General features: G+C 34.3%; 2 protein-coding genes across 4 annotated transcripts; one reads left to right on the plus strand and one right to left on the minus strand.

Moving 5' to 3' along the window:
• Positions 1-2,183: 2,183 nt before the first annotated feature.
• Positions 2,184-22,255, plus strand: LOC121729703 (formin-1-like). Of its 3 annotated transcripts, none has more exons than XM_042118301.1 (12): positions 2,184-2,315; positions 8,748-8,856; positions 12,711-13,036; positions 13,138-13,248; positions 13,827-13,918; positions 14,469-14,569; positions 15,276-15,341; positions 16,197-16,323; positions 18,624-18,723; positions 19,513-19,575; positions 19,892-20,001; positions 22,109-22,255. In XM_042118301.1, the coding sequence occupies exons 2-11, from the start codon at positions 8,756-8,758 to the stop codon at positions 19,996-19,998; spliced, it is 1,194 nt and encodes a 397-aa protein (XP_041974235.1). In that variant the 5' UTR covers positions 2,184-2,315; positions 8,748-8,755; the 3' UTR covers positions 19,999-20,001; positions 22,109-22,255. The 3 variants fall into 3 exon arrangements, with proteins under 3 accessions (XP_041974235.1, XP_041974237.1, XP_041974236.1); XM_042118303.1 differs by having other exon boundaries at positions 19,898-20,001; XM_042118302.1 differs by having other exon boundaries at positions 2,184-2,277.
• On the minus strand, positions 22,085-24,195 carry LOC121729704. Its single transcript, XM_042118304.1, has 2 exons — positions 23,811-24,195; positions 22,085-22,304 (listed from the first exon to the last, which is right to left on the minus strand). The coding sequence occupies exons 1-2, from the start codon at positions 24,056-24,058 to the stop codon at positions 22,301-22,303; spliced, it is 252 nt and encodes an 83-aa protein (XP_041974238.1). The 5' UTR covers positions 24,059-24,195; the 3' UTR covers positions 22,085-22,300.
• Between the last annotated feature and the right edge of the window lie 206 nt (positions 24,196-24,401).

The raw sequence follows: 24,401 nt of genomic DNA on the forward strand, positions 1-24,401 counted from the left end.
GTTAAGAATTGTTAAAAGTTCTAATGGAATATCATTGTAATGGTATAAAGCTGCGTAAAATTTATAAATGGCATTTTTAGACACATCCAAAATGATCCTAATTTAATGGTGACGCCATTACAGTTATTAACTGTCAGTGTCATAGGGATCAAGGTTCGCCGCGCCGAGTTTAGCGTTGGCGTCGGCAAGTCGGCAAATATATAGGTACCAAAGAGAATGTCATTTACTACGTAACAAGATGTCGGACTCAGAAGAAAAAAAATTAACAGTTATTATTTTTTAAATTGAAACTGAAGTTAAAATTTTTAAGTGCCACGGATTAAAAACTAAAGTGACGATATGTATATTTTTAGAGCCTCTGCCTAAATGGCAAAGGCCTCAAAAGTGAAAAAAAAAATTTTGCTCATTCATAAGTCATAACAATAATGTGGTTGGTGGCTCTAGAGATTTCATTAGTGTCTGTAAAATTCAAATATAATATTTTAATATTGATTGGATACTTCTAAATACTTGCTTAAAGTGTTGTGTTTGTAAGTTATACCTACTTGGATGTTTTAATCTGAACTTACATTTGGATTCATAAAATCTTTTAATATTGATTCTCATATTAATGGTAATCTGTTCTATTGTAAGTTTAAAAACTAAGTACATAAACACAATTGCACTTTCATTCAATGATACACATAATATTACAGTTTGATTACAGTGGTAAACTATTCAGGTTATAGAAAGAGAGAAGATATTATTGAACCACTTTTTAATCATGTGTGCAATGTTTTTGAAAATATTCTATCATGCATTTTCTTGGCAAGGTACCTGTGCTAAAGTTATTAATGTATGATTGCTGTATTGTCAAACCTAGCTAGCTAGACAATCATAATACTATGTATATAAAAAAGACTGAACACGCTATAGTTAGCATTTCAATCTCAGTCATATCAATCAACTCAGCATCCTTACAAGATTTTTGTTTAAAAAGATGAAATCATATAACATGCCAATTGCCAGGATGAAATTCTAGATGGAGCCCAAGCCACAAAAGCTGGACTACCTTAAATTTTGGCCTGATTTACAATCATAAACCTAGTTTTATCGAAATGCCTGGCAATTATTATTAGTTTTAATGCTATACCAACTAATGTTTGTGTTGAAACAAAATATTATAATTATACAAACTTACCTCCAATTGTTACTGTTTTATGTATAAATATTGCATTTACAGGTATTGGTGACATAAGCTTAAGCAGTTGCAGTTAGTCGTGTTCCTTTGTTACGGAAGTTGCAGTTAGTGGTGTTCCTTTGTTACGGAAGTTATTAACAGGAAAGTGTTTACCACATAAGAAATGAGAATAATGTAACTGACCAATAGTTAAGCTAGCTAATGCTGGTTTCCCAGTGGCTTGAACCCATTTCTTACAACTGAAAGAATAATAATATTATGTAAAACGAAAGTTGCAGTTGCATAATATTGTAAGTAGTAAGTATGTGGACTATCCATACGTTTTAATATATACTTTACTTATATTACTTATTAGTTATTACCTACTACCTATTATTATAAATGTGAAAGTGTCCGTCTATCTGTCTGTTACCTCTTCACGCCTAAACCACTGAACCGATTTTGCTGAAAAGCATAGAGATACTTTTGAGTAAGTAGGTATAGGGAATGGACATAGGATACTTTTTGTCCCGGAAAAATGTACGGTTCCCGCGCGATAAACGAGTTTTGACGCGCATCGTTTTATTGAAATATATTTTGCTTTAAATTTTAAAATTCTTACACATTAGTACTAAAATTTTACTTACCGTTCCTTGCTGGTGGGAAATCTTGCTAATAAGTAGTTTTCTTATCGATATTATGTCCCATGCAGATTTCACACTTTTTGTACTTTTTCTGACTCATTTTATCAATTTTTTTTGGGTTTATTTTAATACAAAAGCGAGTTTAACAATTGTTCAAACACGGAGAAAATTTTTCTGAATCTATCCAAATTCAAATAAATTTAAAAACCGCGGCGGACATTGGCGGGAAACGCTTACTTAATGTTAGAAAGAGTACACACTATTTATGAGTGAGACAATTATATTTGAATCGCACAGATTATGCTATTTCTTCAGTCACCTCGTTTAAATTTCGAACCCAATTTTTTTTGTTCGGAAGTTTCGTCCACCTGAATATATATTAGTAATCTGTGCAAGTCGGCAATCGGTTATTCCTGTATTATCAGTGATTTAATTGATTTTGCTTTAATATTTGCCTAAATATAAGTGTTTCTAGCAAGTACGAAGTCTAAAAAAGATTTACTCAGTTGAAAGTATGTAAAAACATATAATTTTATCTTAATATAGTAATATAAGTACCGTATTACAGAATGCACAACTGAGCATCGATCTCAGTCATTTCAAATGTAAAATGATAATTATATTTAAACTTTGTTTCAGTTTTCTACTTTCCTTCTTTTAGAACTTTTACAAACACCAACTTTGTACTTGAGTTAGTTAAAAATATTTTTAACTCGCTACTTACTATTATTTTATTTCGTAGGTATGCTTTGAATTGCAGCCATTTTTAAACGACTTCCAAAAAGGAGGAGGTTATATTATATCATATAGCCTCCTCCTTGGAAGCCGGATAAAAATGAATGCAATTTCAACATATCGCTCCCGTCAATAAAGTCGTAATATCAAAAATACTTTTTTACAGGAGAGACCAATGAGTTTCTAAAATACTTAGTAACATAGAATATCATTGGGAGAGACAAAATAAGCTAATTTGTTTAAAGTGCACCGTACAGTGGTTCAAAACAAGCGTTTGAAGTGTCATATGAAAGTTAATTTTTTTACCAATATAACCATATCAAAATAATTGTAATACTTAGTTTAAAAATTTATTGAAATAATTGAAAAAATGTATACAACTCGGGCGAATTAACATGACACCTGGTTCAATTGACGTTTCTCATAAGTACTGAGTGCAAAAAAAGTTTTTTTATTTTAAGTTCATTTCAAAAAAAAAATTACGTTACCGGAACTAGTTATTTTTATAGGGCTACACTAACCACAGTATTAACCAAGTACGAGTTGGACTCGCCCAAGGGTTCCCCAGCAGGAATACGAGGTTTATGGATGCGTCCGATAATTTGTATCTAGCTTCATATTAATATATTCCGTGAGTAGCTAATTCATACCACAGACGCACGGCAATGTTCAAACGTTAATACGAATAACAAAAACTTAACAAATTTAACGTTCAAACGTAACAACTAACAAATAACACAACAAAACTCAACAAAAATCCAAAAACAATAACCATTAACTACTAACAAATAACTCTGAAACGCAAACTCAATAACACACGTGTAACGGTAACAGATTTAATATGCTAACGCTACTGGACGCGTACGACGAGAGCGGGGTGCTGCGCGGGGAAGCGAGGGAGGGGTAAAATTTAAGCCAGGTGTCAAGTTAACTTGCCCGAGTTGTAGTACAACCAATTAGCGGTATTGTATCAATTGCAACATTGTTTATTAACTTTATAAAAACAGCAAACCGCTTGAGGTTTACGACTGTAAGAACATAATACGACATATTTTTCGCCTTAGATTTAGAGTGCACCAGCCGATTACTCCCTTTTTCTGGGGAATCTTACAGCTAAAGCTTAGCTGTATATTATATTCACCGGTTTTTTTTAGTTATGTTTCATAGAGTAGTGCAAGAATACAGTTTTAGTCGTAAGAGAATTTTCCATTCAATAAAGCTGTTGCCATTTATTATAAGTACCTAAAATGTTATTTAAAAAAAAATAGGGGTGCTAGACTAATACTCAGAGAAGCCAAAAAATCAAATAACATTAAAAAGGGTGTAACCAGCATTTATCCCTATATTGCCCAGGGTCAGCGATATAACTTAGTAAATATGTTTCGTCTGTTTATATTTGACAAGGGTGTTTTAAATCATATACTGGTATCTTATACAACATAATAAGTAATAAATCATTATTAGCCAATTTAGAATCAGTGTAGGCATTCAAAAGCAAAAAGTAAAAGACCAAAACTTAAAAATGGGATGGTCAAAGCTACACAGTAGTACTTTAATAACAATGCTTAAGAACCAAGACCATCTACCTACACTTTTTAACCCCCGATAAAAAAGAGGAGTGTTATAAGTTTGACGTGTCTGTCTGTCTGTCTGTCTGTTTGTCTGTGTGTGTATCTGTCTGTGGCATCGTAGCATCCAAGCGGGTAGACCGATTTTGATCTAGTTTTTTTGTTTGAAAGCTGACATGATCGAGAGTGTTCTTAGCTATAATTCATCATCATCAGCCTGCTCAGCGCTGGACAATCAGGGTTTATCTGTTTCATGAAGGGCCGTTAGCAACTTGTAGTCGTTTAATGGGTTTTATATTTCATTCTAGTTCGTGACATTTGTGAAAATACAATATACGTATACACATATTAATGGAAAGTTGACCTGGTGCTGCAGCATCACCTGGTGATCAATAGGATATCCAACTCCTCGGCAACTTAGAGCAGAGGTTTCGTGTTTGGGCTTATTTTAATTGCGACAACCAGTAGATAGACAGTAGAAATATTTACATGCTGCTGCTGCAGCATCACCTGGATTCTATAGGAACCGAGCTTCGTATGAACCCAAAATGGAGGTTTCATGTTTGGGCTCATATTAACGGCCTCATTATTCATTAAAAAGGATATTGATAAATGGTAATCATGAGAATATGATTCTGTTGACAGGCATTATTTTGCACTTTAACCAACACAAGTTTAAAAAGTATGAAATAAAATTAAATTAAGAAATTTAAAAAAACCCCTGCCAAACAACTTTAAAAAGTAATGAAATAATATTTACTGCCTTTTAGTTCAAATAATTTCTAACTTGTGTAAAGTTATATTTTAGTACATAATTGTCACGGTGTGTCGGGGGACCGCCAAGTAAACTACAAACTACAACCGCCAAGTCGCTGATTATCTCGATTCGGTTTGCTGTGAACTGATGTTAGTATGTGAAATCAAACATCTACATTAGCGGTCCCCCGACACACCATGACAACAATTATGGACTAAAATATAACTTTACACAAGTTTGGAATTATTTGAACTTAAAGGCAGTAAATATTATTTCTTTACTTTTTAAAGTTGTTTTGGCGGGGTTTTTTTTAAATTTATTAATTTAATTACTTTTTAATGCAGTTCTTAATTTACACATTGTTTCCTTTGATCGGTTACCTCAAATTTGCATTAAAAAAGAAGTTATGAATAAATACCAATACCACCTAAGTTATGGGACAAAATAAATTTACGTAAATACCACCTATCTACACACTATGTACACTACCAATTTCGTCAGCAAAGTTCAACCTCCTTCAACAATTAAAAGAAGTTCTACAAAGGATTGTCATCTGTTTTATAATTCGTTGCTACACATTAAATCCTACTCATATTATAAAGGCGAAAGTTTGTTTGGATGTATGGATGTGTGGATGTATGGATATTTGTTACTCTTTCACGCAAAAAGTACTGAACGGATTTTATTCATTAAAATAATGGGCGATTCCGCTAGAGACGACTCTCAACACGATTTTTTAAAGCATAGCATTTGTTACATTTTTTTATTGAATTATAAATAAAAAGATGTATATTTACTAGCAAAAGAACTTTTATGAGTAAAAATTGTAATTTGAATGATTTAGAGCATTTTGAAGTGATATCATCTAACGGCGCGAGAAAAACTGCTTATGCCACACATGATCATTTTTACTCTAAATCACTATCTCGAAGTTGAATTTCATTACATAATATTGACTATAACATAAGTTTCTATTTCGGTGCAAAAAAAAACAACAATTTTGAAATAGTTTTCAAACATTATTAAAGGAAAATTGCCATGGTTGCACCCGCGATAAAAAAGGTACAAAAGTTTAGTTTTCTCGCTAAAATATGTTGTTAATAATTTAAAACTTTATGAAAGTAAGGGGAAATGTGAGGGAAATTAGAATTAATCATTGGAACAAACTATTTCATTATTTTTAATAAAAAAACAGAACCTTTAAAGTGGTTGCGCCCGCGATCGATGCAGTACAACTGGAAATGCAACAAATTATTTTTTTACTATTGTATTGATTTTCGTCTTATTTCGTATTATTAAGGTAAACAATAACGTTAGATTATATTTGTTATCAATAATTTACATGTAATTACAAGATTTATAAAAATTTGAATGGAGTCACATCGTGTTTTATATTTTTCGAAATATTTCATGTATTACTTAACAGATGTTTCAAAATGATGATTTATATTCTTTTATTTTTAAATATTTTAGAAGAAATGCTACAAATGACAGGGAAAATCATAAATATTTAGTAATTTTCTTTGAAAAAAATATTTTCACTTTTAATTCTCCCCTATTCTTTTAAATTATGAATATTAATTTTGAACTAAAGGTGTGTTGTAATTCGGTTTTATAACAATACATCAAAAAAGGTTTGCTTAAATTACATTATTTAATAGTTTTTAGTGGTTTAGATGATTTCTTTTCTTAGATCGATAAATGACTAATAATTAAAAAATAATAAAAATTTAAATAGTATTATTACAATTTACTAATAATATTATGTATTGCATATCAAAAATGTAGAAATTAGTCGCAGACTTATGAATAAATTCAATTTCTTTAGACTCGTTGCGCCCGCGATATTCTGATGTTGCACCCGCGATCGTGAAAATTGTTAATAATTCCTAGTACTAATTACTTAAATTCTATCTAGTTAAATCATTTCTTTGTCTTATACACTTTTGAAATATGGGTTAATAAATTACTAAAAGTTCCACAATTAGCAGTATTCTCAAATGAACTCGTCCGAGTTCTTAATAGAGGACCAATTTGGTTGCACCCGCGATAGTACTTCAAACATGTTTTGTGGCTTTTCTTAGATTTAATTTTAGTTTTCATTTTCAATTTATGATTAAACTAGTAAAAATGTATCCCTTCAAAAGATTATTTATTAATAAATGTGTTTTATTTTGTCAGTAGGACGCTTTAAGTGCGTCAAAATGTTGCACACGCGATAATGGAATCGCCCTAATATAGCTTATACATCAGAATAACACATATTATGCTACAATTTTAACCGACTTTCAAAATGGGTGAGGTGTTATGTTCGTTTTCTTATGTTCAACGATTACTCCGCCGTTTGATAACCTATTTTCAAAATTTTTCTTTCAGTACATAGGGTATCATCCCAATTTGGTATTATATTCACAAGTGGTGATCTGATGAAGGATGCATAAGTAATCGAGGGAACTCCTCAAAATTTATATGGAAACATGTGGTGACTTCGGTTTCGTGAGAAGTATTCTAAGCATATGCTACCAACAAGTAAGATTTTGCACCGAGGTATACCTGGTATACCGTGGTTCGGAAGGTGCTGAGAGAACTCCTGATTCTTTATAGATACAAGTTTGGGAGTTTCGGCGATGTTTTAAGAACGGAAAGCATATGCTACTATGCAAATTACATTCATCATCATCATCATCATCATCATCATCATCACTACCATTTTATACCATACATCGTCCCATGGTTATGACTTATGAGCCTATAATGACCCTGTTATTGGTACTTTTCACAGTCTTTTAGATCGAGACTCGAGTTTGTCAAGCGATAATTGAAAAAAATCTATACTTAATATTGCTTGAGAGTATGTTTGCTTGAACGCGCTAATCTCAGGAACTACTGGTCCGATTTAAAAACTTATTTCAGTGTTAGATAGTTAATTTATCGAGTAAGACTATAGGCTATATATTATCACGCTAAGACTAATACGACCGAAGAAATTCAGGAAAATGTGGGAAAAACGGGGGAAATATTAGAAATTAGTAATTACGAACTAATGGAGCAATTTTTATGGCAATATTTGGCACAGATATAGAGTAAACCAAGTGAAGGGAATAGGGACATAAGAGCTATTTTTTATGGGAAAATGTACGGTTTCAATTCCTAATTTACGCGGGCGAAGCCGCGCGGGACATCTAGTTTTTCTTAATTTAGATAAAAATTTACGCAAATAGAATATAACACACAAATATTTTAAATAATACCAGCTACCATTAAATAATATCTACCATAATTTTGAAACGAATAAATCTTTCTTAGCCAAGAAATGGAAAAGAAAACAAGGAAGGCAATGTAAAAGGTGGGAAGATGACCTACCAAAGAACTGGAGAAGAGATTGTAAAGACAGGACTATGTGGCATAATCTGGAGGAGTCCTATGTCTTAAGACAACCAACAACGAAATAAAATTTTAGTGTAATTTGTAAATGAAAAATATTTGTTTTGAATAAAGGCTTATCATATCTAAAGCTTTCTTCAAATACATCTAAACATTTTTTCCTATGCTTATCCAGTTAAGCTTAGGCCTAACCTACGCGACCAGGCGACTGCGAAGCGGAGCGTCAAGTTGTCAAATGTGTTTTTTGTATACAAAACACACATTTGACAACTTGAGGCTCCGCTTCGCAGTCGCCTCTGGTCGCGTAGGTTTGGCCTAAGCTTTATGTTCAGATATAAAAAATATCTAAGAATTGTTTGAAGAAAAAAAATAACTTTTTTTCGTCTACTGTAAAATCGACTGTTTTGTAGATAGATAGTTTTGGTTCTTAAGCGTCGATAATTATTAAATGCTAATTTTTATTTAGACTAGTATTTTTGACTTGTATTTTGTTTTTACAGAAAACACTATGCATTTTGAACGGGATTATTATGATGATGAAGAATTTGAAAATGATGATATGATAAATAACTTTAGTGGACCACCTTCAAGATTTAACCATCCGCGGAGGTACAGTAGAATACACTTTTTTTACAGTCAATTTTAATATAATAATAATTTTCTACCAACATTTTTCGATTGCAATCTTAATGCCCATGGAAGTTTAATAAATCGTTAACTACTTTATTTTAATTTTTTACTAATGTTGCCAACTACAGAGAAAAATTTTGTTTCTAGAAAGATATTGTACCTAACGGGTGTATTGGGGCATTTTCAAAAAAATGTGTACCCCTGGTTTTTACCTTGTCCCTTGACTTCGCTACAGATTATTTGTAAAAAATTACATACTAACATTTTGTAATTTTAATGTAGGAGCAAAAACAAGTTTTCTTTTATTAAAATACATTCACGTTTGTATAAAATTTTATTTAGTATGAGATTTATAAGGGTTTTTAAGTACCGAAACCTATTAAATTCACCTGTCCCCTTCCCAGAAGTTGTAACAAAATCTTTAATAACTATTTTTTTTCTTAAAGTAAATTACTTAAAAAACATATGTTAGATTCCTAAATACTTAATGTATCAATTGAATGTCTTGTTATTGAAAAATCTAACATAATTTAACTACAATTTAATTAAAATTATAATCATGAAAAAACAACCCGGCCGGAATGTTCGGTTTAGTGACCGTTTTTTTTGGTTTTATAAACATACTACAAAAATATTTTCGGCACTAAATGATAGCACTATATTTTATTGTACATCGAGAAACTTCAATTTGAATTTAGTAGTTAAAAATCTGCTACAAGACGCGGACGCAGGTTGGATGGTTCTTCAGGAACGGTTTATTTGTTCAGATAAGTGACCATATTTTGTAAGCATTATTATACTTTCTCCAACTGTTTTTACTGTTGACACGTTGCAAAATTAGCTTAGTATTTAGTAAAAAAAATGAAATTGTGATAACTATTATCGGTTATTTACAAACACTTTAAAAGTAAAAGAAAGTAATATTACGTGACTTCCGACTTGTGACTTTTCGTATGGTCACATATAATGGAACGGACAAGTCACAACAGGCGGAAAGCATAAGGCTTAGTGCACATTTTAAATAAATTATTTTTTTATTCACAGATTTTATTAAGAAAATTGGTGATTTTTAAACTGGTACGATTAACGTACAAATATATTTTTTTATTACTTATGTGTTAAGGTGACGCCGCGTTAAAGTAAAAAACCGTTTTGGATATGTTTTAGATTGCTAGTTTTCTTTGCATCTAGACATCGGATTATATGCATTGCATACTTGCATATGCAAATGCATATTATAATGTCACTTTTTAGGCGATAGTGCATATTTTGGCAATTTTGCATATTTCGGTAGTTTAACTTCTATGGGCATTAAGATGGCAATCGGAAAATGTTGGTAGACAATTATTATTGGCGTATAATAAATAAATAAAAACTAAAAAGGCTTTATTTCAAGAAATTAAAAATTTTGATTTTATGAAATTATAAAAATTGGCGCTTTTATTAATGTCACTACCGGAAAAGTCTTAAAAATAATAATAAATTTTAATATAAAGTTACTTTTGATTGATTGATTAAATACTGACAATGAACTTTAATTTCTTAGCTTTAGTCATTGCTGAGAAAAATCGATATCGCTACAGCCAAATTATAAAGGCGTCGACTTTACTTAACAATAACAAATATACTATTTAAAATTTAAGTACCTAAAAGTTTTATTTTTTTTAATAATTTTGATTTTATTTCCACTACTTTTCTATCAGTAAAGTTGAAAATCATTTTGTGTCGTTGATATTTGCAGATTTATAATAACTAGACATCAGATTATATGCATTTGCATACTTGCATATGCAAATGCATATAATGTCACTTTTTAGGCGATAGTGCATATTATGGCAATTTTTCTTTGATAGTGCATATTTCGGTAGTTTAACTTCCATGGGCATTAAGATTGCAATCGGAAAATGTTGGTAGGAAATTATTATTGGCGTATAATAAATAAATAAAAAGTCTTTATTTCAAGAAATTAAAAATCCTGGATTTTATGAAATTATAAAAATTGGCGCTTTTATTAATGTCACTACCGGAAAAGTCTTCAAAAAAATTATAAATTTTAATATTAAGTGACTTTTGATTGTGCATATTTTGTGCATATTTCGACCATTTTTCGTGCATATTTGCATGGATATTTCGGCACTTTGATCGTGCATATAATCCGATGTCATTAATAACTTAGGAATTCGTAGACATGTGAACACATCTTTATGATTATGAGATGTTCGTCCCTCTAATTAATGAAGTTAAATCTATGAAATCAAAGAATTTTTTACTTTTATAAGTAGTGCAACAATAAAAATGTTTAAATAAAAGGTTTTTGTGTTATAAAAACTTCTTTATATATGTTAAATATTACTTACTCATGTAAAAAAATGAAAAATAACCTAGTGGATAGGTCACATAGTCACACTATGGATTAAAAATAATTGCTACTCTTGTTGATCCTTGAAATTATCAATTTTTTTTTTAATAAACAATTAAATATGCATTTCATTAGATTAAATTAACGAAGAAATCCATTTATTGCTGTATTTTTTTGTATTAAATTATATTTTACATTTAGTCGCACAACGGAATCTGTTTCGTCGAAAATTCGATTTTTTTTCAATAATATCAGAATAATATAACGTTTTCAGCGTTCTTTTTAACTTATTCCATTAGTTCAATATTTTTCCTTGTATATGACATTCAAATAAAGGTAAATAAATGACCTTAAAAAATATAGACATATTTTTGCAAGGGTACACGTTTTTTTGAAAATGCCCATTGCATTCTTTAAATGGGGATGGAGCACTGACCTCTATAATAAATAATAATACACGACAGGCGATCACTATCAATAAAATGTTCGTATTTGATAGTCGCCATATTGGCGCTGATTGCTATGTGAAAGCAGTACTGAGTGCACTTGGAACTACTACCTATTTTGCAAATGGCGGTTGTAATTTTCTATGTAATTAGTTCACAGTACGCTCACCGCGGCGCTTCAAATCGGCACAAAAAATAGGTGTCATTTTATACGGCATAGCCTGTCCAGCGTATTATAGAGGTCAGTGGGATGGAGCCACATGTTTCAAGTGTTTTGATCTATCGTACGTCTGTTTTGTGGCCTCAGTGTGTGTCATGATAGCTAGTTTGGAGACTACGAGGGCATAAAACTACCGAAATATGCACTATCAACGAAAAATTGCCAAAATATGCACTATCGCCTAAAAAGTGTCATTATATGCATTTGCATATGCAAGTATGCAAATGTGAAATGCATATAATACGATGACTAGTCATAATCATTATAAGAAAAAATATTTTTCAGATTGTAATGAATTATTGAATACTTAATAAAGGTATTAAAATATCAAAAATATGCAATTTTAATAGTAGAATCTCTATCCATACTAATATTATAAATGTGAAAGTGTGTCTGTCTGTCTGTCTGTCTATCTATCTGTCTATCTGTCCGTCCGTCCGTCCGTCCGTCCGTCCGTCCGTCCGTCCGTCCGTCCGTCCGTCCGTCCGTCCGTCCGTCCGTCCGTCCGTCCGTCCGTCCGTCCGTCTGTCTGTCTGTCTGTCTGTCTGTCTGTCTGTCTGTCTGTCTGTCTGTCTGTCTGTCTTACTTACGTACTTTGAAGAACATAGGATACTTTTTGCCCTGGAAAAATGTACGGTTCCCGCGTGATAAACGAATTTTGGCGCAACGGAGTTGCGGGCGTCATCTAGTTTAAAATAAATATAAATGCCACTTTTGATGTCATTTATTAACTCAAGAATGGGCTCACCTATCCAAACTTTGTTTGTTTGTACTATTTAGTAAACTTAATCAATTCCTTTCTTTTCAGTATGAATTTCAATAGAAATAATGCATACAATAATGCATATGGAGACTATAGAGGAGGCTATGGGCCTCCTGGTGGCTTTGGAAGTAATTGGCGTGCACCTCCTCCACCAAGATTTGGACCACCCGGTTCGTTTGGACCACCACCTAGAGGTTCACCAGGACCACCAATGCGTTTTGGAAGACCACCTAAAGATCTTGGTCCACCACCATTGTTGCCTCCGCCTCCGCGTGGGATCCCAGAATTCCCCTGGGGAAGGGGATTTGGGCCCCGAGGCCCACCAATGAAGAGGCAACCTCTTGAGGACAAAACCATTAAGTATCTAATAAGTAAGTAAAGAGTCAATTAATTTTCTTTTGCAGCTGTTGTGTTATATTTTTTTATTATTTTAAATTACTTTTTATTAAATATTGGTTACATTTTTAAACAGAATGTGGTGTAACAAAGGAGAACTTAAAAAATTTGCCAAAAAACCTTTTGGCCTTATATGAACCAGAGTATTGTGGATTGTGCGCCCACAATCTCGAGAGCCATGCAGTTTGTAAGTACCACAGTCTCATATATTATATATCATACATTACGTAAATTAAATATTTTTTTTATTTATTATTATGTACAAACTTAAAGAAATGTAATACTAAATTTTTGCAAAATATTTTCTACATGACGTCTACTACCAGTTCCATACCCAACCATCACTAAATGTATATTATTAAGTGTACAAAATCTATTCTTCTATACTATATATTAATATTATAAATGCGAAAGTATCTCTGTCTGTCTATCTGTCTCGTTTTCACGCCAAAACTACCGAACCGATTGTAATGAAATTTTGTATACAGATAGTCTAAAGCCTGAGAAAGGACATAGGCTACTTTTTTACTGGAAAAAAGTAGTAAAAAAGTCCACGCGGACGAAGTCGCGGGCAACAGCTAGTATACTTTATAAATGCTTATTACAATTATTTTAGTATTCTTTTTTAAGATATTAATAGGCCCTTATTAATATCTTAAAATATATAGGTTGTCATAGTACAGTATCTGTTAAAAAGTGTTTGAATCTGTTTTCTGAGATATTTAAAATATGTATACAGTATCTGTTGTTGAAATTTATTTGCAGCTCGCATGCATTACCTTTCCAAAAATCATCAGAAGAACCAGAAAAAATGGTTAGCTCAGCAATCCGATGATGGCTCTCGCAAAAATAAGGAGGTAAATCGACAATTTGTTAATGTAACGTTTCCGTAGCCAGCTTTACCGGATATTATATTCACATAGAGTCAGCGGTCCTTTTGCTTGATTCCCTGTTAGCGACTGTGCTCGCTAACAGATCGCTTCAAGTGAAATTTATGTGAATACTGTTGGTAAAGCTGAAACTTACATTGAAACAAATTGTCAGGCGTCACGTTGCAGAGACGTGAGGTCCCTCAACTAAGGTATAATATATCACTCGACAGAACACGTCGAACGATATACACTTTATTGCTATTTTATACATACTTTATGTTAACATAGAAACAATGAAATTTCTTTTTTCTTTGGTATAAACCATTTTACTTAAAAAAAAGATGTATCCAAGTAAAAAACCATCACTTAAATGTTTTAAGGAATTTTCGTTATGGTAGACCTAGTTTTTTTATTTCGTTATGATATTGGACTGACCAAAAAAACAATAGAGGGAATAAGAAATCAATGACTGTTATAACGATTAACGCACGCTATGTCAAGGACTCTTCGTTCATATTATCCATTTATATTACAGATTCCGATAAAATCTCGTGAGCTGTACTGCGAGCTGTGCGATGTGCACATCACATCCAAAGCCCACTCCGACTCGCATTACTCTGGGAAACAGCATAGAGCGTAAGTTTTCAATATTTTTTAGGCCTACTTGCTAGGGTTGCCTATTTTAGTTTAATACGTCACAATAAAGTGTTCACATTTTGATGCTGAAAACAGTATTTTGTATACTTTATTTTTGTTCAACAGTAAAAAGTATAATCTAAAACCAGTATTATTATATATAGGGTTGCCAACACCTATACTGTTTAAAACAGTATAGTTGGCAACACTACTACTTGCCAAGATCTGGGTTAAATATCATATCGTCCTCGTTCTTATGAACGTAATGCTAAGTACTCACATACGGTTTTACTTGATCGAGTAATCACGTAGAGTAAAACCCACGGCTTGGGCTTTTGTCCTCACATTCAGCATTAATCTATTGAGTGACGCGTGCCGTTCAGTTATCACCGAACCGTTCGAGCCAAAAGATGACTGTTTAAGGAGACTGTCTCTGAGAGAGAGGATTTAGCGAGTCTCGCAATTCGTACACAGTACACACGCTTGAGTAAAGTTCGATGACTCGCGTCGAGTAAGTTCGAAGGAAATTAGATTTATTTAATTCCATCGAACCGGCTCAATGCGAGCCTTCGAGTTGTCAGTTTTCGGTCCACACGATAATTTTTACTCGATTTGGAGTAAAACTATCGAGTAATACCGATAGTGAGTACTGACCATTACATTATATTTTACCCAGGGTTAAATGTATCTGACTTTTTTATTACAGAATCGTCGAAGGACGTAAGAAACCGCGCAATCCCATTTTGCTCCAACATGGAATGGAAAACAGAGTGTAAGTATATGTTTCGTTGGAGCCGATTCCGGGATTCCAATTATTATATATATATATATATATATATATATATATATATATATATATATATATATATATATATATATATATATATATATATATGTATATATATATATGTGCTGATAAATTATTGCATGCCATATGTGATTTAAGATTTTAGTTCTTTTTATATATTTTATTTATTATATTACATAAGTATGCTTTTATATTATTATTATCTGAAACATTTTGCATAATTTATTTTTAAATTGCGACACTGTAGCCTTGGGTGGTCTGTTTTGCGCCTGACATTTTGGATCCACTGTGGTTATCCATAGTCGTTTTACCTGAGTGGACTCCATTTCAATGGCTTGAGCATTACACCTCCTACCTTCCCATAACACTCTTGCTTGCTAAGTTATAATTGAAATATTTGTTACTTGCTACTTTTCTTATTTTTATTTTTTGTTCATTCTTAGTTAGGCTAGTTACAGTTCATATTAGACTACTGTTTCGTATTGCCATGTCAACATCATTTTAACTGTTCTGTGTTTTTTTTTGTTTTTTTTTGTAATGTAGTGTGGTGTAATGTCCAAAGTTCATGAATAAATGTTTTATTATTATTATTATTATTATTAAATGATTGCAATTATAACCTATTATATTTACTGTATTTTAATTAAAACCTAATGTTACTTATCAAAGGAAAGCAGAGCACAATGCTGGTAAGCATGTTTTGTGATATAGCTGCAATCTACCCATTGGTGTATGGCGAGCAATGTTGCTGTCCTTTTCAATCAAGTGAATTTTCCGATGTATCAGATAAACACGGCAATAAAATAGTTAATTTTTTAGTGATCAGCTCATCCGTCGCGAGAAGAAGTTCATCAAAACGTCTAAGGACGAGGAGTCGGGCGACGCGGCGGCAGGCGGCGACGCCAAACCCAACGTTGCATCTGACCTCTACTGTGACATTTGCAAGGTAATATGTCGTTAATACTCAGCCCTGTTGGCAGTGTTGTCACATCTACCAACTTTGTGGTAGATCTACCTATTTTACCGCCCTTCTACCTATCTACCAACTTTGGTATCAAATCTACCTATTTTTCGACATATCATTGTTCACGCACAAATAATAAACATTGCAGACTCCTCAGATACCATTTTGGTATAAATTGTACCAAAATGGTATCCAAGTCGTCTTGGTACAATACTTCCTTCAGCAATTATCATTTAAAAACAAAAACGGACCGCTACTACAAGAGCTGCAGCTGTTCTGAGCCGTTAACTCACTTTTGGAACGCAGATTGATAGATAGAAAATGCTTTATTTGTACAAAAATTAGAAACTAAATTACAATTTAAAATATATGAACCTGTACAAACAGGCGGTCTTACCGCTGAAAGCGCGTATATATACTAGATGTCCCGCGCGGCTTCGCCCGCGTAAATTAGAAATTTTACAGAATCCGTAGGTACATTTTCCCATAAAAAATATTTCCCCCGTTTTTCCCACATTTTCCTGAGTTTCTTCTGTCGTATTAGTCTTAGAGTAATAATATAATATAACCTTCTCGATAAATGATGAGTCTTACTCGATAAATGATCTATCTAACACTGAGATAAGTTTTTAAATCGGACCTGTAGTTTCTGAGATTGACGCGTTCAAGCAAACATACTCTTCAGGTTTATAATATTAGGTAGATATAGATTTTTTTAAATTATCGCTTGACAAACTCGAGTCTCGATCTAAAAGACTATGAAATGGTATAATATGGTAGTGATGATGATGATGATGATGATGATGAAGAATGTAATTTGCATAGTAGCATATGCTTTCTGTTCTTAAAACAACGCCGAAACTCCCAAACTTGTATCTATAAAGAATCAGGAATTCTCTCAGCACCTTCCGAACCACGGTATACCAGGTATATCTCGGTGCAAAATCTTACTTGTTGGTAGCATATGCTTAGAATACTTCTCACGAAACCGAAGTCACCATATGTTTCCCTATAAGTTTTGAGGAGTTCCCTCGATTACTTATGGATCCTTCATCAGATCACCACTTTTCTGAATATAATACCAAATTAGGATGATACCCTATATACCAAAAGAAAAATTTTGAAAATCGGTAAACAAACGGCGGAGTAATCGTTGAATATAAGAAAACGAACATAACACCTCCCCCATTTTGAAAGTCGGTTAAAATTGTAGCCTATGTGTTATTTATTTAATATTTTAATCAGCACATGAATTGAATAACAAATTTTTTTTCAAATTAATCGTAGCACCATCTGTCAGGACAAACTAAAATTGAAATAGAATAATATTGAATGCGATGATAGCGCCGTCCGCCGGATCTAATGTAAAACATTCCAAAATCAACAACTCCTTATAAATAAGAAATTAATTGAAAAAACATTTTCCAGTAGACCAAACTGTAAATCTAAACCATTCTCGAATCTCCACGAACACACACAAAAAATTTCATCAAAATTGGTCCAGTCGTTTAGGAGGAGTTCAGTCACATACACACGCACACAAGAAATATATATATTAAGATATATATATATATATATATATATATATATATATATATATATATATATATATATATATATATATATATATATATATATATATATATATATATATTATAAGTACATAATATTATTAATTATTATATATATACCAATTTTTGGTTCCAACATCTACCTAATTCTACCAATTTTTAGCATCTACTGATTTTCTAAAATTCCGTGTGACAACACTGCCTGTTGGGCTGGGAAGTGGGCAGCACGAGAATGTAAACACTATTTATGCTGCCCACTTCCATTTTACTAAATAGTCACTCGCGAGTCTAAGCGAGTAGAAGGCTGAGTGTAAACACCCACTCGCGTCGATGCTGCCGCAGAAGTATCCAGGAAAATATTTCCCGCAGCGCGAGCGGCGGCAATGGCTGAGTGTAAACGACTCATGTTTATTAGTAAGGCACACTGTACTGTGTGCCGGGGCAGAGTGCAAAATGTAAGCTGAAATTGCTCAAATACAGTTTGTATGTGTTATAATATTATATTGTGTCGGATTCCGAGGCTTTGCGTCCGTAGCACTACACAAATATATCAATGCACTGATGAAGATTATATTATAATAATGTAAATTGCTCAAAGAACGCGGCACGTTTCGGAGCACTGCCTAGCATTATAAACACATCTTTGTTGATCCTTAGAACGCTAGTTTTTCCTTATTTTTTATTAATTTAGAATTTAATGTATTTTTTCAGACTTCAGTGACTTGCACGGAGCAGATGACGATGCACTTGAACGGCAAACGCCACCTCGCGAAGGAAAAGCAGCACATACTAAGGATGATGAAGGGAGAAAGTGAGTCTTGTTAAAAGCTTAATTTTTTTACAGCTTAGCAATAAAGAGTCTGCCGCGGTGACAGCTGGAACTAAAAGTTTTAATTTATGGCACCATTAACGTACTTGTCAACTGTAGTTCTATCAGAGAAGTTGATTCATAGACAGATGGCAGACCTACGTATTTTGGTCGCGTTTTGTCAAACCTAGCCGACAGATGACGATTTACAGTACTCCCAAATTAATAATGCGCATGGAAATCTTCGCTAATTGTCGTAATGACGAAAACACCCGAATCTATGAAACTTGTATTTTGGCCCTTGTTAAAGGAAATAGAAGTAAATATCATATAGCCGGTGGCTGTCCGCTGTCGCCGGTCCGTCAATAAGTGCTAGCCATCGCGGCGTTACCATGGTATGGTCCAAGCAACGTCAGGCGCCTCTACGTCGCTGCAAAGAGCTAGTTAAGTTTAAAACAGCGCTTGCAGCGACGTCTTCCGACGCTCGGGAAATACGACCGTTGCCGAACATTTCTATGCGCATTATCACTTTGGGAGCACTGTACATTAGGTTGATATAATTCAACCAAATGACTAGTAGTTCCGTCAACTGCCTATGAACCCATTTCCTCGATACCTTTTTTTTTACATGATAATGTCCAAAGTGCGTTCAAGCTTAGCGTAATGTTGCCTATAATAAAATAAAAGCGCTCTCATTATTGCTAAACTGTAATATTTTAGTAATATGTAATCAATTGTAAATTATGACATTATTTTTAAACTGAAACAATTAAGCAAATAAATTTTTTATAGAGTCAGATGAAGCAAACGAGTCGGCGGCCAATGAAGAAGAGATGGACGTTAAAGACGAACAGGGTAAGTATCATAATGTATATAAAATACACACAATGTTTGTGCGCGTTTTTATATTGATACTAGATAAATAATTTATATGGCAAAACAATGTTGCCGGGTCAGCGAGTATCAACTGCTGCTGCTGACCCGGCAAAAATCAAAATTAAAATCAAAATATATATTTCTAAATAGGTTAACAAAGTTAACACTTTTAGAACAACATATATAAACTGTAGTCGATGACCATCTTTTATTTTTTCATATAATGACTGGTATAAGTACATTATTCAAATCCAATCCAGCGCTTGTTTTGCTAAATTGCAAATTGCATATGTAGTTCCAGAAGGGCAAGATGACGCTGCAGCTGCAGAGCCAGAGGGCGACAACCACGACGACTGGGCCAACGGCAACGGCACGTGGGAGGAGACACCCAACACTGAATAAGAGGTTAGTACAATCTATGTTACTAGATGACGCCCGCAAATACGTTGCGCCAAAATTCGTTTATAGCGCGGGGTCCGTCCAAAGGAGGAGGGGCAAAATGACGCTGACATGTTTTTTTTTTGTAATGAAGTAAGGGGGCAAAAAAGGAAACGAGTCACCTGATGGAAAGCAACTTCCGTCGCCCATGGACACTCGCAACATCAGAAGAGCTGCAGGTGCGTTGCCGGCCTTTTAAGAGGGAATAGGGTAATAGGGGAGGGTAGGGAAGGGAATAGGGTAGGGGATCAGGCCTCCGGTAAACTCACTCACTCGGCGAAACACAGCGTAAGCGCTGTCGCCGGTTTTCTGTGTATGTCTTTACGTAAGTAAAGCTCCTTTTGTGACTAGCATTTGTTACTATGGGGTCTCCAGCCTATCTCTGTAAAAAAAAAGTTACAGCTAAAAGAAATCAATGAAAAATCGTTTATTCCAGGTATATCAAAGCTATAATAATTTATTTCATTGACATTTAAATTTTTTAAATCACGATGCAAAAGTGCGAGCAACAGAGCTGAGTTGATTTCTTTTAGCTATAACTTTTTTCCCTGTGATTGGCCGGCAGGCTGGCCCTCGCCCCTGATAATAACAAATGATAGCCAAGAAAAGAGCTTTCTAACGCGATACCTCTGACAGTTATTGGTATGTAGATATGTATAGATCTGTTCAGTAGTTTGGGCGTGAAGAGGTGACAGACAGACAGACACACCTTCACATTTATAATATAGTATGGATGTAAGTGTGATTGTGGGAATACTATGAGTGGTGGCCACAAAGGAAGACCTTCGACGTCGAGAGGTTTAAGGGTGCGTTTCCACTGACGCGGAGCGGGGCGGAGAGGAGATTAGCGGTGCCCGAATCGACCAATCGTGCTGTTCCATTGTAGCGGGGCGAAGATTTCGAGCATGGTGATCTGTAAATTCGGCACCGCTACGCTCCTCTCCGCCCCGCTCCGCGTCAGTGAAAACGCACCCTTATGCTCGGTCAGAACAGAGCCTACTATAATGAATAAGGTCCAATAAACCAATAGGTAACATAATATTATTGTCATTATCACCATATTTTAACCGCGATCAATCACTAACCTCATATGTTTTGATTATTGATCCACCTATCGTATGTGGCTAAGCGGGCCTCTAGACAAGCAATTTTATTGCGCAATATCACGTTTTGCGTAATATTATTGACCGTCTAGAGTTGATATTGAACATCGCGTTCAACCTTGTCAAATTAGTGGAGCAGTATAGAGCAATTTCACTAAATTGCGGCAATTATTTCGACAATATTGTTTCTAATTGCTCCATTTTTTTTCGTTTCGTGCTAAGTACTCACATACGGTTTTGCTCGATAGTTTTACTCCAATCGAAGGAAATGACTTATTTGACATATTTAATTCCATCGGAGCCGGCTCGAAGCGAGCCTTCCAGTTGTCAGTTTTGCGGTCCACACGGTGGTTATTGCTCGATTTGGAGTAAAACTATCGAGCAAAACCGTATGTCAGCACACAGCATACGACAGTTTTGACAATTCATTTTGTGAATTGACTGAGAGGAATTATTGCTAAATGTGACCATTTTAGCACCGCAGATATTTCATATCGCTCAATGTCGCAGATACGAATTGACGAATATCCAATGGGCTTGGAACTTCCAGGCAATTTTTATATGTATCTCGTTCGCACTTGTTTGTTTTGCGTCTTGCTGTCTTGCTTCCGAGCAACGATGTCGTCCATAGCGAACGAATACTGAAATGCTCGTGTAGGACAGTATTGCCTAGTTGATGAAGTTGCGCCATATCGCTCAATACTGTGTTGCGCAATATTGATGCTTGTTTCCGTTGCCGCAAATTGCTTGTTGTAGTCGTGACGTCATAATTGACGAGTATTGACTGGAATTGAGCAATTATAGTTGCCCGTATAAGCGCACCTTAGGCTGTTTACACACACGCCGCAGCGGCAGCGGCACCGCCACCGCGGCGGCGGCGCTGCAATAGTCATCCTTGCCAAGGCGTTCAACTTACAAAACTATAAAGCAAACACTTTATATAGTAATACTTATTTTTATTTGTTTTTCAGATTATAGCCTAGAGCCAGAAGTATCCGTTGGAGTGGATGTACGTTGTACTCATAATTTTTCATTACATCAGTTAACTTTATTTTTACAATATTCTTAAGTAACATCCAATAGAATTCCATTTGTCTAGAATATATTGCTTTATAATATTACAGTGTTTTATTTTTCTTTTGTTTTGTAACGAGTATCTTGAGTTATCTGAAATCATAAAAGGATTTAAATAGAGGAATTTATTGTAAGTACATTTTTCATCAGGTATTTTAAGAATTAAATGGCCTAATGTTCACGTCATTGAAGGCCACGGTTTATTCGATGTTATATTCTGAAATCTGAATCCTACATCTAATAGGTTGGAGACTAAGTAATTGCGGATTTTACTCATAGATGGCTTCACTCGAATTTTGAGTTTGCAGACGTGGTGGTGGTACAAATGTAAAACATATTTTGTCTGTTATTTGAAAAATAGAAAATGAAAAGGAACATTTTCGTCCTATTTCAATAGTGATAATGATATCAAGTCTTATCTGACTCAGTTTTTTGCTAATAAAAACCAGAAGTTAAATTTATTAACGTGAATCCCACGTTGCCTGAAACATGGCAAAAGGTCATTAATCAAAAATTAGTTCCATGAATAATAAACATTGTCATTGATTATTTTAAAAAATCCGCAATTACTTAGTTTCCAACCCAATATCAATGCAAGTTTCTATAAGCGAATGCTGTAATGACTTATTAGTGTCACGTCGTGACATCATGGAAAGAATTATCCAATAATATTCCTTCAGCTCCACAAAGTGAGACAGCTGAGGTCAGTCGATTTTATGATTTATTTATTCATTTATTCCCAAATCTCACTGCCAATCCAAACCTCATCTTCTACTTACGGGTATTAAATCCTGGTGCCTTGTATTTTGGTATCCGAAGTTAATATAACAACGTGAAAAATACGTTTCTCGCGCGATTCACGATTTTCTGTGCGAACGACGTGTCGGGCAACAACTAGTAATATAATAGAGGAAATTTATGGAGATGTAAAAAAAGATGTTTTCTATCAGCTAACGCTATAAGCATTGTAATAGAATAAGCTGATTTTGTAGAATATTCTACAAAATCAGCAAAATCAGCACGTAGTGTTTATGCACTACGTGCTCAAAATTACATAATTGTCGTGCCATTGGTTCGTCATCCCTGCCCTAGTTCGTGCTTGTGACAGTAACTGGAGTAAAATTTTAGCGGTCCAATGTTCGAGAGTTATCGTACTTTATACAGAAGTATAAAGTTAAGCAGGGTAAGTTCGGACACAGGGTAAGTCCGGATAATTCAAGTTAACGCTAAATTAAACTACAGTTTGTGGTTGCAGTGCAGTATGGCGTATATAAAAAACACTGACTAATTCAGTGATATGTTAAATTATCCGGACTTACCCTGTGTCCGAACCCTGATTAACCTTACGTACAGTGGCGTAACTATAACATCCGGGGCCCTTGGCAAATTGATGGGGCCTCAGTAAAAATCGTAACGTTAATAATAAAACAATGTAAGTACGTATGTATAATTATTTTTATAAGTATTTATAAAAAATTCTAACCTCACGGCCTCTTGGGCCCTTTTGGGTCGGGGGCCCGTGGCATTTTGCAGCCCTGCCACCCTATAGTTACGCCACTGCTTAATATGTATTTCCATGGTCTTTACTATGACACCTACCGACAAGGGCTGGTTGATCTTCTTCTCCGTCGTCGTCGCCTCATGCAGTTGGCGCTGAAGCCGTACCACAGCGCTACTCCCAGCACCACCAGCAAGCCCACCAGCACCACCGACTGCGTCTTCGGGTCGCGGATGTTGGTTGCGTCCGTCACAATCTTGGATAAGTCCTTAAACGAGTACGATGTCGTGGGTTTGGGTTTCGCCGGGGCTGGTTTCTCTATGTCCGTCTGCGACATTTCTCTTGCCATCTTTTAAAGTTATATTATGAAGGTTAATCTAAGTGACCCATTTGCATTGCCGGGGTGTTAATTTAGGTGTTTTGGTTACGTATTATTGATTTTAATTTTTAGTTTCCAAACATGTTTTAGGTAAGTATTTTTCTGTTTCTTTGACACAAGTCAATATGTGACATCTTGGTGACATCGTATTCGCATGTTCTTGCACCAAAAAGTTTATGTAGCGCGTTCAGAATAATTATTTTACCTCGAAGTTCTAACCTGAGAAAGTTAGATTCTACGGTCTTTGTGTTCAACGTGGTTCAACCCACACTGACCATATTTCTTGCCTAAAGCATAGTAGGTACTTAAATTA

This window comes from Aricia agestis, chromosome 8 (genome assembly GCF_905147365.1).
Source record: "Aricia agestis chromosome 8, ilAriAges1.1, whole genome shotgun sequence".
Taxonomy (NCBI): domain Eukaryota; kingdom Metazoa; phylum Arthropoda; class Insecta; order Lepidoptera; family Lycaenidae; genus Aricia; species Aricia agestis.